The 12,823-nt window shown below is 40.6% G+C and overlaps 1 protein-coding gene across 4 annotated transcripts in view; it reads left to right on the top strand.

Annotated features, from left to right (window-relative positions):
- The first annotated feature begins 246 nt into the window (after positions 1 to 246).
- The window catches only part of LOC148037651 (DNA ligase 4-like), a 105,072-nt gene continuing 92,495 nt past the window's right edge, over positions 247 to 12,823 (top strand). For 2 of the 4 annotated variants that reach the window (XM_087676593.1, XM_087676594.1), the window contains exon 1: positions 247 to 557. In XM_087676593.1, coding sequence (XP_087532719.1) covers positions 396 to 557 — 162 coding nt within the window. In that variant the 5' untranslated portion in view covers positions 247 to 395. The remainder of the gene's footprint in view (positions 558 to 12,823) is intronic. The other 2 variants (XM_087676596.1, XM_087676595.1) reach the window with 2 other exon arrangements.

The following is a 12,823-nucleotide window of genomic DNA, read 5'->3' as shown; positions in this document are numbered from 1 at the left end:
AGGAAGTATTGTGATGCATGTAGGATAGCCAGCCAAATAGTGTGGTCAATGCGTAATTCAGACGTAACAAGATTATATTCTGGACTCGAATAGATTTATGCCTATGCCTCCGAGGATGCAAGATGCAGGGATCGAACTCATGCCCACGTAAAACTCAACCCACTCACGATCCAGAAAGCCATGACGCTGATGATACCACAAAATTATATCTCAAATAAACAGCCTAATACTAGTACTAGTATTACAATTTTACAAACTTTGAGCTCTGGTAAATTTTGCTCCATTTTGACAATGAATTAGTGCGAAACGTTGTCTGCTGAAGGTCTTAAAAGCTCCCGCCATTGCCACTAGTAGGAGTCGCGACTCGCTGCTGCTGCAGGCGCAGGTCCCAGGAGATGATGGAGTTTGCAGTTGTGTGCAAGTTCCTGGAAAGGATGGAGAAGAACAGCCGCAGTACTGGTAAGAGGGCATGCAACAAGGAGCTGATAAGACAGCTGCTGGAAGCTGCTCGCCGATGTGGAGAGCTCTATGGAGTCATGCGACTTCTCATTCCAAAGGTCGCACCGTTAGACAAGAAGAAACCATAGATAGTAACCTTAATGTGTGTGTCTGTGTGTGTGTGTGTGTGAGAGAGAGAGAGAGAGAGAGAGAGAGAGAGAGAGAGAGAGAGAGAGCACCATTGTCTAGTCTAGTAGTAGTGTCTGCAAGTTTTCTTTAACACAGTACACTTCATCCAAGGATGGTCAGCGTAGTTATTAAAAAAAGTTATCTTGCATTCATTTCTTTAGCATGAACAATCACAGCAGTTGATTCCCCCTATTCCTTGCTCTCTCAATACATGGCTTCCAGGACAGGGCCACCTTCGGTGTTCTCATTAGGCAACCCCATTTGCCAAAGAGGTGCTTGTTGCGTGTTCTGAGTATTTGTTGATTGTAACCTCCAGGCAAGATATTTGACACTTGTACTTGATGTATATGTACTGATATGTGCCCGAATGATCATGTATGGAACCTTACATGTACTAGCAAATGTCTATGAGCTTTTGGGACATGTATGACATGCATACACCTCAGTTTTGGTTGTAAATCAGCTGCTGGTCATTTACAGCTTGCAAAATTCAGACTGCATGTTTGCTTGACTGTAGTGAGGTTGCATGAGACAGAGTTAAAGCAACTACATGGTCTATGTATTGATCGATGTACCTATGGGTTAGCCACATGTTTGTGGATGGTTTTGAGATGTTGATGGGCTGAAATACCCTGGTTTTAACAGTGAATTTGTTGCAGAAAACTGTCATAAACAGTCAAGGATTGCAGTTGGCCAATGAGACTTGTTGGCTTGCAGGTAGTCAGGCATTGTATATTGCAACATGGCAAATGAATAGGGCATTGACAACATTACCCATGTTGTTGGTGAGAAGTTGGCTAACAAGAATTTTGCTTTATAGAAATTCAGAATGAAGAACTTTTTGGTTGGCAGAGGATATTGGGATCTATGCACTGGTGATGAAACTAAACTTGAATTGCTTGAACGGCCGACACATGATCAGAGAAGAGCCCATAAATAGTGGACAGAGAGAGCATGCAAAGTGCTACATTGGTTTTTCTTATGTATATCTAATGCTATGGCAATACAGATAATTGGATGTGATTTTTCGAAGGATTCTTGGGACATACTCATGAAGAAATATGGAAATGTAACATATGCACGAAAGATTCAGCTAAAACAACAATTTAACAATATGTCTAAAAATGGTAGAAGCATCCAGGCTTACACGACGGAGATTAAGACCATAGCGGACCAACTTGTCGCTATTGGATCACAGTATCTGAGGATGATATGATTGCAATCACTGTGAATGGACTTGGCAAGGAATATAAAGCATTTGATACATCTATTTCTGTTAGATCTGAATCCCTTGATTGGGATGAGTTGCTTGCTTTGTTGTTGTATGAGCAAGTAAAGCTTGGATTGAACACAAGTTCTAGTATGTCTCAAAGCAGAGACACTATCCTTTATTCTAGCTAGTGTGGCAGAGGCCGTGGCTCGTTTCGAGGTCGAGGAGACACTCAAAACACCCATGGACAGCAGTAGCAGAGTAATTGGCATGGCACAAATACACAGGGCTAGCATGGATCTGGCGACTTTAGAGGTAGGGGGAGATCACCCCGTGGCAGGGGTGGTGGATCATAACAGTCAAATGATCAATCCAACAAGGATAAAGATTGTCATTATTGTGGTAGATATAGGTACATTGCTAAGGATTGTCATAAGAAATAGATAGACATGAAAGCTAAAGGAAGACAATATGGGAATTATGCATCATCTAGTGGTGCTCATGATGATCAGGGTAATAGATTGTTTGCCATGCAGCATGTGTCCAAGAATGTACCTAGGTAGAACAAAGATGAGAGATGGTACATTGACTCTAGGGCTTCTAACCATATGACACCCTATGGAGGGTGGTTTGATGAGTTGGTTGCAAGTTCACATGGTTATGTTTTTACTGGGGATGACACCCAGCATGACATTCAGCACACAGGAGTTGATTCGTTTGATGATGTCGGATGGTAAGAAAAAGAGTCTACATGATGTATTGCATGTACCGTCAATAACTAAGAATCTCTTGTCAGTGGGACAGATGACAGAACAAAATCTGCAGCTTAGATTCAATAAAGATGGATGCTTTATTAAAGAATACGGTAATGGCTGCAAATTAATTACCAGAGGCAGAAGGGATGGTAGGATGTTTACCTTGGACGCATCCATTCCAGAACTTAAGGCAGCCATGTTTGCACATGATGAGGGTACTATACGGGATGTTGAGATTTGGCATTAGAGAATTGGTCATGTTAATGTTCAAAAGCTGAAATCTATGCAATAGAAGGAAGTGATACTTGGATTGTTCAAATTCAAGCATAATGACTTTGGCCATGTATGTCCTGTATGTCAATTTGGAAAGCAAGCAAGGTTTCCCTTTATGAAGCATGTCAAGAATAGTTTCAAACCTTTGTAGTTAGTGCACTCTGATGTTTGGGGTTTGTCGCATAATGCTTCATTTGGTGGTGCTCGTTACTATGTATCTTTCATTGATGATTTTAGCAGGTATACTTATACATATTGAAACATAAAGATGAAGTTGGTTATACATGCAAAGATTTCAAGAAGCATGCTGAAAATGAGTTGGGCTGCTATATTTCTTGTCTTAGGTCAGATGGAGGCAGAGAATATGTCTCATGGGAGTTTGACAGATATCTTGCAAAGTGTGGCATTAGAAGACAACTTACTTGCAGCTATACACCGCAGTAAAACGGTGTAGCAGAGAGAAAAAATAGGGTACTGATGGAGTCAACTAGAGCTATGTTGAACGAAAAGTGTTTGCCTATTGCTTATTGGGCTGAAGGAGTGGCTACTGCTCTATATATGCTGAATAGAACCCCTACCGTAGGGATTCATAATGTAACACCTTATGAGAGGTTGTATGGTCATAAGTTTGACATTAGGCACTTAAAGGTCTTTGGCTGCATCGTATACGTGCTGTCAAGAGTGTGTTTTTGGGTTATGCACAGGATAGGAAAGCTTATAAATGCTATGTGCCGTCTACTCATAAGACATTGATAAGCAGAGATGTCTTTGACGAGCTGGCTTCTTGGTATGGGAATCTAGTTGCAGTGTCTACTGATGGATCGGCCAGCACAAGTAATGCTGATAATACCCCTACAGTTAGTATATCTATGAGTGGTTTGACAAGTGATGTGCCATCTACAGTGAGTTCTTCGTCAGGGCGACTGCGGAATCGCACTCTTACGTCCACTGACACGGACATGTTAGTGAGGGGGAGATTGGATAAGGGAAAAGAAAAGATGTTTGAGGATGTTACAGGTCCACTTACTGTAGGTTATGAATTGTCTAGCAATGATAGCTTGGACAGTGAGTTGGGGATTCCTTCTGTTATGACACCTGGTGCAAGGCAGAATCGGTACGTATTGCCTTATGAGAGGCAAGCTCAGAGTGAGCCACAATTGAGAAGATTTGAGAGGGTCAGAAGACCAGTTGACAGGTTCACATACATTGGATATTCGGCTCGTCATTATGCCTATATGACTAAAGTGACAGGTTTCAAAGAACCCACTAAGTTTGATGAGGCAGTTGTAGATGAGAACTGGTGTGCTGCCATGAACGAAGAGTATTCAGCTTTGGCTGAAAATGGAACATGGGATTTGGTTCAGTTGCCTGAAGACAAAGTCCCCATTGGTTGCAAATGGATGTACAAGGTTAAATGCAAGTCGGATGGGTCATTGGAACGCTATAAGGCCAGGCTAGTCGTAAAAGGGTATGCACAACAGTATGGCCTTGACTATGAGGAGACTTTCAGCCCTGTAGCTAAAATGGCAACAGTCAGAATAGTCATTGCATTGGCAGTAGCTAAAGGTTGGAAGTTGTGGCAAATGGATATAAAAAATGCATTTCTGAATGGTGACTTACAGAAAGAAGTTTATATGGATCAACCTGAAGGCTATGTGCATCCAGATTTTCCAACACATGTATGTAAGCTGAAAAAAGCATTATATGGGTTGAAACAGGTACCCAGAGCTTGGAATGCTCGAATTAGCAGTTATTTACAGCAGTATGGATTTAGATTAGGTGATGCAGATCATAGTTTATTTATGAAGAAGACAGATCACGGCTATGTGTTTCTGGTTGTCTATGTTGATGATTTAATCATTACTGGAGATGAGAGCGGGATTGGTGAAATAAAGTAATTGTTGTAGGCTGAATTCAAAGTCAAAGATCTTGGTGACCTGAAATATTTTATAGGAATTGAGGTAGTGCCTACGCCTCAAGGCATATGGTTAGTGCAGAATTAGTATGCTTACGACATGTTATAGAAGTATGGTATATCTGAATATAAGGCTATGGATATACCCCTAGACCAAAATGTCAAGCTGTAGATTGACATTGGGACTGAGATAGAGAATGCTACCATGTATGGACAGATGGTGGGTAGCTTGATCTACCTGACTATTATTCGACCTATTCCTTTGATATTATCCCGGGCAGTTCTCCTCCTAATATAGCACCATACCGTGTGAGCCGTCCTCAACAAGAAGAAATCAGAAAGCAAGTCGAAGACCTACTCAACCGTGGGCTAATTAGGCCAAGTAGCTCACCATTTTGTTCACCGGTTCTTCTTGTTCAAAAGAAAGATGGCACATTCAGGATGTGCATTGATTATCGAGCCCTCAACAAAATCACTGTGAAGAATCGGTTTCCTATTCCCAGAATTGACGACATTTTGATCGTCTAGGAGGCTCAAAGGTTTTCAGCCGCATTGATCTAAAGAGTGGTTATCATCAAATTAGGGTAATACCACAAGATGTACACAAAACTGCTTTCCGCACTTCATACGGTCTTTATGAATTCTTGGTGGTTCCTCTCGGATTAACCAATGCACCAGCCACCTTTAATCGAATGATGGAGCGCATCTTTAGAGAGCATCGACAATATGTCGGTACTTTCTTTGATGATATTCTTGTCTTTAGCAAGAATGAAGAGGAGCATCATCAACACTTGGAAATTGTTCTACAATTACTACAACAAAATCAACTCTTGGTAAATGGTAAAAAGAGTGAATTTTTCATGCATAAAATAAATTACCTTGGGCATGTCATCTCTTTTGAAGGGATTCAGATGGATCCTGAAAAGATCCGGATAATCCAAGAATGGCCTCATCTTCGTGATGTATATGAGGTGCGATCGTTTCTTGGCTTATGTTCTTATTACCGCCGCTTTATCAAGCATTTTGCACATATGGCTTCTCCACTTCATGACCTTACAAAGAAGAAGATCTCTTTCCAATGGAAGGAAAAAGAGAAGGCAGCCTTCACAAGGCTGAAAACAGCTCTTACTTCTGGACCTGTTCTTATCATTCCAGATCTGGTAAAACCATTTGTGGTGGAAGCAGATGCTTGCGGTGATTGTATTGGTGCAGTGCTAAATCAAGAAGGCCATGCCGTAGCCTTTGAAAGCCGCCGTCTAAATGATGTGGAGAAAAGGTATGACATTTATGAAAAGGAGCTCTTAGCAGTGGTTCATGCTTTAAAGATATGGAAACATTATCTTTTAGGCAATGAATTCCTTATTAAAACCGATCATCAAAGCTTGAAGTATTTCAAGACTCAAAAGCATTTGCAGGAGAAACATGCAAGATGGGAAAATTTCTTGTCTATGTTTCATTTTCAAATTATGTACACTCCAGGGAAACAAAATGTAGTTGCTGATGCACTTTCTAGAGTGCCTCGCATTGCAACTATTACAGTGGCTCATCATGAAGATTTTCAAACGATGAAGAATACTTATGATGAAGATACTGATTTTGCAGCAGTTTGGTCAAATTTACAGCAAGGAGGTTCTCATCCAGATTATTCCATCAAAGACGGTTACCTTCTCATGAACAATCGCCTTTGTGTCACTCTTCCTGTTCGACAAAAGGTGCTTAAAGAAAGTCATGAACCCCCTTATGCAGGGCATAGAGGGAGGGCAGCCACTCTAAGTGCAATTGAGCGCTACTTTTATTGGCCAACATTACGAAAAGATACACATAACTTCATCGAGGCTTGTCTGGTATGCCAAAAATCCAAATATGATAGGCAGAAGATTCCAGGATTGTTGCAACCTCTTCCAGTGCCCAAAGATCCATGGGAATCTATCACAATGGATTTCATCTCAGGTATTCCAAGAACACCTCAAGGTCATGATATGATTTGGGTCATAATTGATAGATTCAGCAAACAATCACATTTTATTCCATGTCATAAAACATTGAAATCCGCACAAGCTGCAAGACTTTTCATTCAACATATCTTCAGATTACATGGTATGCCTTCTGAGATCATTTCAGGTAGAGACTCCAAATTCACAAGTAACTTTTGGCGTGCTTTATTTGAGAATTTGGGAACCACTTTAAAGTTCTCCTCAGCTTTTCATCCTCAAACTGACGGCCAAACAGAGGTGATGAATCTCACTCTTTTGGATATGTTGAAAGCTTATGTTAGTGAACATAAGTCACAATGGGAGAAATATCTTCCATTATTGGAGTTTGCTTACAACAATACAGTGCACTCATCCACAGGGAAAGCTCCAAATGAAATAGTACAGGGTAAAGTGATTCCCCCTCCAATTATTCGCACTAAAGATAAGATTTTTGCTGCTGATGAGTTTGCTTCAGATTTAAAAACCGCAGTGGATCAAGTTCGAGCCACTATCAAAGTTGCCCAAGAGCGACAAAAAAGCAAGCAGATAAACGAAGAAGACCTTTGGCTTTTGAAAAATGTCAATATGTCTTGCTAAAGTTTGATAAAAGCAGGCTCAAACAAGGTTTTGGTCAAAATTCATCTTTTCCAAAGCTCTCCAGTAGATACTTTGGACCCTTCAAAGTGATTGAGAAAATAAATGAAGTTTCTTATCGACTTGAGCTTCCTACGCATTGGAAAATACACAATGCTTTTCATGTAAGTTTGCTAAAACCTTACATAGGACCAGAACCAAAGGAACCCATTACTGAAGATCCCCCAGAAGTTGAAGAAACAGAGCAACTCTTGGAACCTGAAAAGATTTTGTTTCTCAAGGATCGAACCACGAGAAGTGGCCTTGTGACACGAAAATTCTTGCTAAAATTCAAGAATCTACCCACAATAGATGCACAGTGGGTAGATGAAAAATTCATGAAGGATTACCCAAATATTCTACAACAATATCAAGAAGCTTTTCAGCTGAGGACAATTGAATAAAAGCCAGAGGGCTGTCACAACTCTATAGAAACAGAATTTGTATCCTTTTTCATTAATTTGTCTATATAATGATTTACTAAATTTATTTCCTTTGCACTAATTAGATATAAAGAAAAGTGCATTGGAGCTGGCCACTGATGAGTGGTCATAGGTTATGGTGGACCCACACGGTGGGTTAGAGAAAAGATAGTTCACACTTCCACCTATATGACCCGATTGGGCGCCTGTGACCAGAACTCACGCATATCAGGGTTAGACTCGCACACAGAAAGGATTGATGCCTTGAAGTGTGGGCTAGATCCACCAGAACAGACAGTTACAATCAACAAGATGGCATGATCATGAAATGCTTGTATAATGTGCATGTGTGGGCTGAAAGCTTGAAATGCACATTTCTTTGCATAGGAAAGTCACATGAAGATTCGGATACCATTTTTGCGATGTACACGGAAAAAGCTTTCATATGATACCCATATTGGGGGGGTCCCTAAATTTTAGGAGGTCCCTAAATTTTAGGAGCCTCGAATTAGCCTAAAAATGCTAGTCCTAAAAAATAGGGATGTCATTCTAAAAATAGTAAGTTTTGTACTCTGACTGTGCTTACTAAATTTGGTTGTTTCTATTCTTGACAGTATTCAACCCAAAAAGGAAGGCCATAGAGAAGAGACAAGTGTCAAGACACTTGTCACACAAGTTTCCAAGTGTCCCACCACTTGTCACATCTCATGACATGTGGCTGGACACTTGTCTTGTGCTACTCCACTTTCCCCTTTTGTACTAGCTCTCCCCTCTCCTATAAATAAGAGCTCGTTTTTCTTCATTCAACATCATTTTTCTTTGCTGTAAAATCATGTACAGCACCCATAGATAGCCAAAAACTGGCCCCATCCATCCCCATCATCATCCCCCACTTCTCCATTATCAAATTGCTCCATATTCCCTCTTCTATCACTGTTGTTTTACAAGACAGCAAGCCTGTAAATTCATTACAGCACCTCCTTCTTGAGCTCTTTCTTCCATTTTAGCTACAAGAAGCAAGCTCTATCCATGTACTGCTGATCAACGATGGAGAAAGGCTGAATTCCCCTTTTTCTTCTCTCATACTGTAAAGAAATCAGTTCTTATCATTGCATAATAGATAATGCATGTGTGTTTGTACATCTTTCCATGATCTTGTGAGAGTGAGAATTACTTCTTCTCACTCTCAGGTTGATTGTAACTGAGCTCTTCCCTAAGGGACTTGGGTTGAGCAGAAATACATTCCTTCGGGGGGGGGGGGGGGGGGGTTGCCCATTTTCAACCCTCAATCTTGTCTCCATTACTTTTACATTTTCATGGCTGTAATTTTGTGAGTAATTTTCATTTTCAGCTTTAAGTGTTCATTCTCTTTTATATTAAATCTCGAAAACAAGCAAATATCATAATTGTTAAGCATACTACGTTGTTCGGGGCGTTTACACTGCCTCCAAAATGCACAATCATGACCACCAAGGCATGTTTGAAAATCCATGGCTCTAGTCTAGGCAAAACTTGTAGATCTTAGGGTTTGGTGCCAAAAAGGGTGGAGGACTAAGGCCAAAAAGTTTGTGTTGTGGTTCTTGAATACTTGTTGATAAAATTTTAAGGGATTGTGACTTCCTCCCAAGGATGGGATGAGTTGGAAGAGCTTCTCAAAAATGGTGGAAAGAATTTGGCTCAAAAGCACCTTTGGTTTGATACCATGTAAAGAAATTATAGGGTGCAATAGAGGCAAGAGTGTACAACAAACACTAGCAATAGTTGACTCAAAAACTCAGAGAATGAATGAATGATATATGAAAGCAATTTATACTATAATGCCCTTAGGCCTATGTGTCTCTAGGACTGGGTTTGAGAAGAGACCCAAGGAGGTGGAGATGATGGAGTGACTTAAGGTGACTGCATTTTCTTGGTTGATGAGGGGCAGCAACACCTGTCAAAGAGTGAAGAGGGAGTGAAATGCAATCCTCTAGGAAATGGGATGTTAAAAAATATGTTGGATATACGTGGGCAGCAATGAAGGGAGCAAAACAGTATTTTAGATCAGCAAGATGTCAATGATGACTTTGGGCAGCAAAACACAAGGTTTACTGGTTGAAAACACAAACTCCATGAAACAGGAACTCCACAATTAGTTGATAAGGATGATAAATGGCCTTCAAGTGGCAGTCCACCAGTGCAACAAAAATGCGGGTCTATTGGAGTAAAAATGCTGTTAATAACGGTGATGTTGATGATGGTAGTAGCTGGGGGCACTTCAAACGAGCTGGTGGCGATGGATGGGTGGCAGCTCCAAGTGGTTGGTGATAAAAATGACATGAATGTGCGATGGAACAAAATCACAAACATGGAGAAAGAAGGAAAGCGAGGGACTAAAAATAATGTAGAAAATGTACGAACATGACTAAGTTGATATGCAAATAATGTTGGATATGAGGTTGGCGTGATCAACCCCTACACATAGTTTGTATTTGCCAATGAGGGTGCTAGAATAGGTAGACGGTTGGAAGAGAGAGAGAGCGTATTGTCGTGAAGTGATTAAATGTGATGGGCTGTAGATGACTAGCTATAAATAGTTGCTAGATGATGAAATTGGCCGACCTGCTGCATAAAATGGCAATAAAATTGGCCGACCTGCCCTAAATGCTACCACCTTGGCACTTGCTATAAAAGCGACCAACCAGCCTGCCACATGGCTAAAATAAAATGCACTTAGCTTGTACAAAGTGAACATAGCTAGTAATTGAACAAGGGTGGATCCAACAATGTCAAAATCCATGAAATTACTTTTTCTACGGTCGCAATTATGTCCAGATGTCTATAGTAGACAATGCAGTAGACATCTTCACGAAGCCTGACCCTAGGCATCTCTAGTTGGTAATGATCTTTTGTCTGCTATTTGAGAATTTTGCACATCAATATCCATTGGTGTTGGACTATCTAATATTACTTTTGTTTTCATTTTCAGTTCAAGTACCTCAACATCTTTTATAGCTCCTTCGATTCATTGTGCTATCTGTATAGCTTCTTGTAAAGTTTGTGGTCCTTGATCTTGTGCTCTCTGGGACAACAGGCCATTGCTAACTTGGAGTCCAAAATTTGCTATTAAATATAATGGTATTACACCTCAATGTGTTTCATGTGAGCATGAAGCATAGGGATCTTTGCAAGAGAAAGGGTGCTCTGGTTGTCAACTTGTAGCATGGTAGGTCTCGATCAAGGAAAACCAATCCCCGCAAGCATACAGTGGAGCCACACTGCTGATGGCAGACTTATGAGGGAGGAGGTTGATTTGATGAACTATACAGGTTGTACTTGCTAGAGGAAGCTCATTGTGCTTGGAAGTGGTTGATTGATGCAGATCCAACCATGTGTGTATAGGTTGGTGGGAGTTTTCTGGCAGAGAACTCTTAAATTCATATTTTAGAGCATTCATGGAGAGATGATTGTGACATGGGGAATAGTGGCAAGAGTCATATGAGGATATGAGGATTTTCAGTGGATCATATTGTATTATATTATATAGATGATTGTAACAAGAACCAACATGCAGATATAAGGAATTTTACGGGATATCTTTTATAGCATGGGGCAGCAGATAAGCATCATATATAATTGTGGACTTCACTCAGAGGGAGACGGACGGGATTTTAGTACAATGACATGGATAGGAGTTTCTTTCTAGCATCATTACCTCATGCATGTGGATAGCAAAGTGCAGTGAGGCTCTAAAATAGCATGTGCCTTGACCTTTGACACACTCATGTCCAGACGGATTATCCATTCTCTCAAAGGTAGATGGAAAGTATATGGACTTGACATGTATGAGGAGGAGGCGAGATGCCTTTTCAAGCATTTGGGATTCAGGCACCTTTTTTCATCTAGGAACTTCATATCTGGTTTGGCATTACAGACAGCCATAGTAGTTATTTTGATAGTGAGTGCGAATCAAGGAGCCTGTGCTGATTTTCATTTGTTCTTGGGTTTCATGTGTTGTATTTTACCTTCGTGATGCTTGCTCAGGCTATTTGATATACACTTATTTTCTTGGAAAAACCAAGGTTTTTCATGTTAATCCAAGCGTGCACCCAATAGCATTGGCAAAACTCTGGTGATGGAATACAATTGATGGCATATGCAGAGGTCTACATGGCATGATAATATGGAATATCATCAGAACAGAAGACACTGCTCGTGTTCCCTAGCCATGCAATTGCTCCCCATGATGAGCTGCAGACATATGTAGTACCTGGAGGCTGGAAAATAAGGTCAACTTGTGTGTAACTACAAATCTGCTGAGTTGCTGGACAATCCCACAACAAAAGCTGCATTGTCTCAGCTGGAGTTCCAGAAAGGCAACTGTGCAGGGAGTGATCCTTCTCGGCCAACCAAGTGTCGAGTGCAGAGCTACAGTGGACTACCAACCAAAATAAATAGAAACTTTATGGGGATGGAAGCTGTGCCACCACATTCACTTCTGAAACTGGCATAAAGATTCTGAGACTCTAGGTGTATGCCATTGTTTTGCTCCACTCTAGACTCATATTGTTTGAGATATAGGTCAGCTCATTGTACATTGAGCATGTTCTTTAAGAACTCCTTTCTTTTTTGATGACTGCTCCAATGCACTCTAACTTCATCCCTTTAGTGTCTGTTATCCTATTTTGCACCACAGTTCATGTAACAAACTTTGATCATCCCCCTGTTGTTGGTAGAGTCTCTCTACCGTCTATATTTCTGTTGGAGGACAACCTTTATAGTTCATCTATGAAATCATCTCACGTCAATTGTACAATTATTTCTGGTACAAATCTTCTCAGATTTGATAAATGGAAGTGCCTTGCTTGAAATTTGATACACTAAAGTCGTTGATCAGCTGCCGTTATAGGCTTTTTGGAGGGATATGGCCTAAATGGTAAGTGTACCTATCCTAAGAGAGTATTTGCCTTGTTATTTCAGAAAGATCAGTTCTTCCTGCTCACAGGTAATTTGTGCAGGCCTCAGATGGCCTGTCT

This window comes from Lygodium microphyllum, chromosome 4, assembly GCF_053477565.2.
Source record: "Lygodium microphyllum isolate KBCC chromosome 4, Lygodium_microphyllum_v1.1.10, whole genome shotgun sequence".
Classification (NCBI taxonomy): Eukaryota; Viridiplantae; Streptophyta; class Polypodiopsida; order Schizaeales; family Lygodiaceae; genus Lygodium; species Lygodium microphyllum.
The sequence above is the reverse complement of the archived record's forward strand: the minus strand, read 5'-3'. Positions and strand labels throughout refer to the sequence as shown.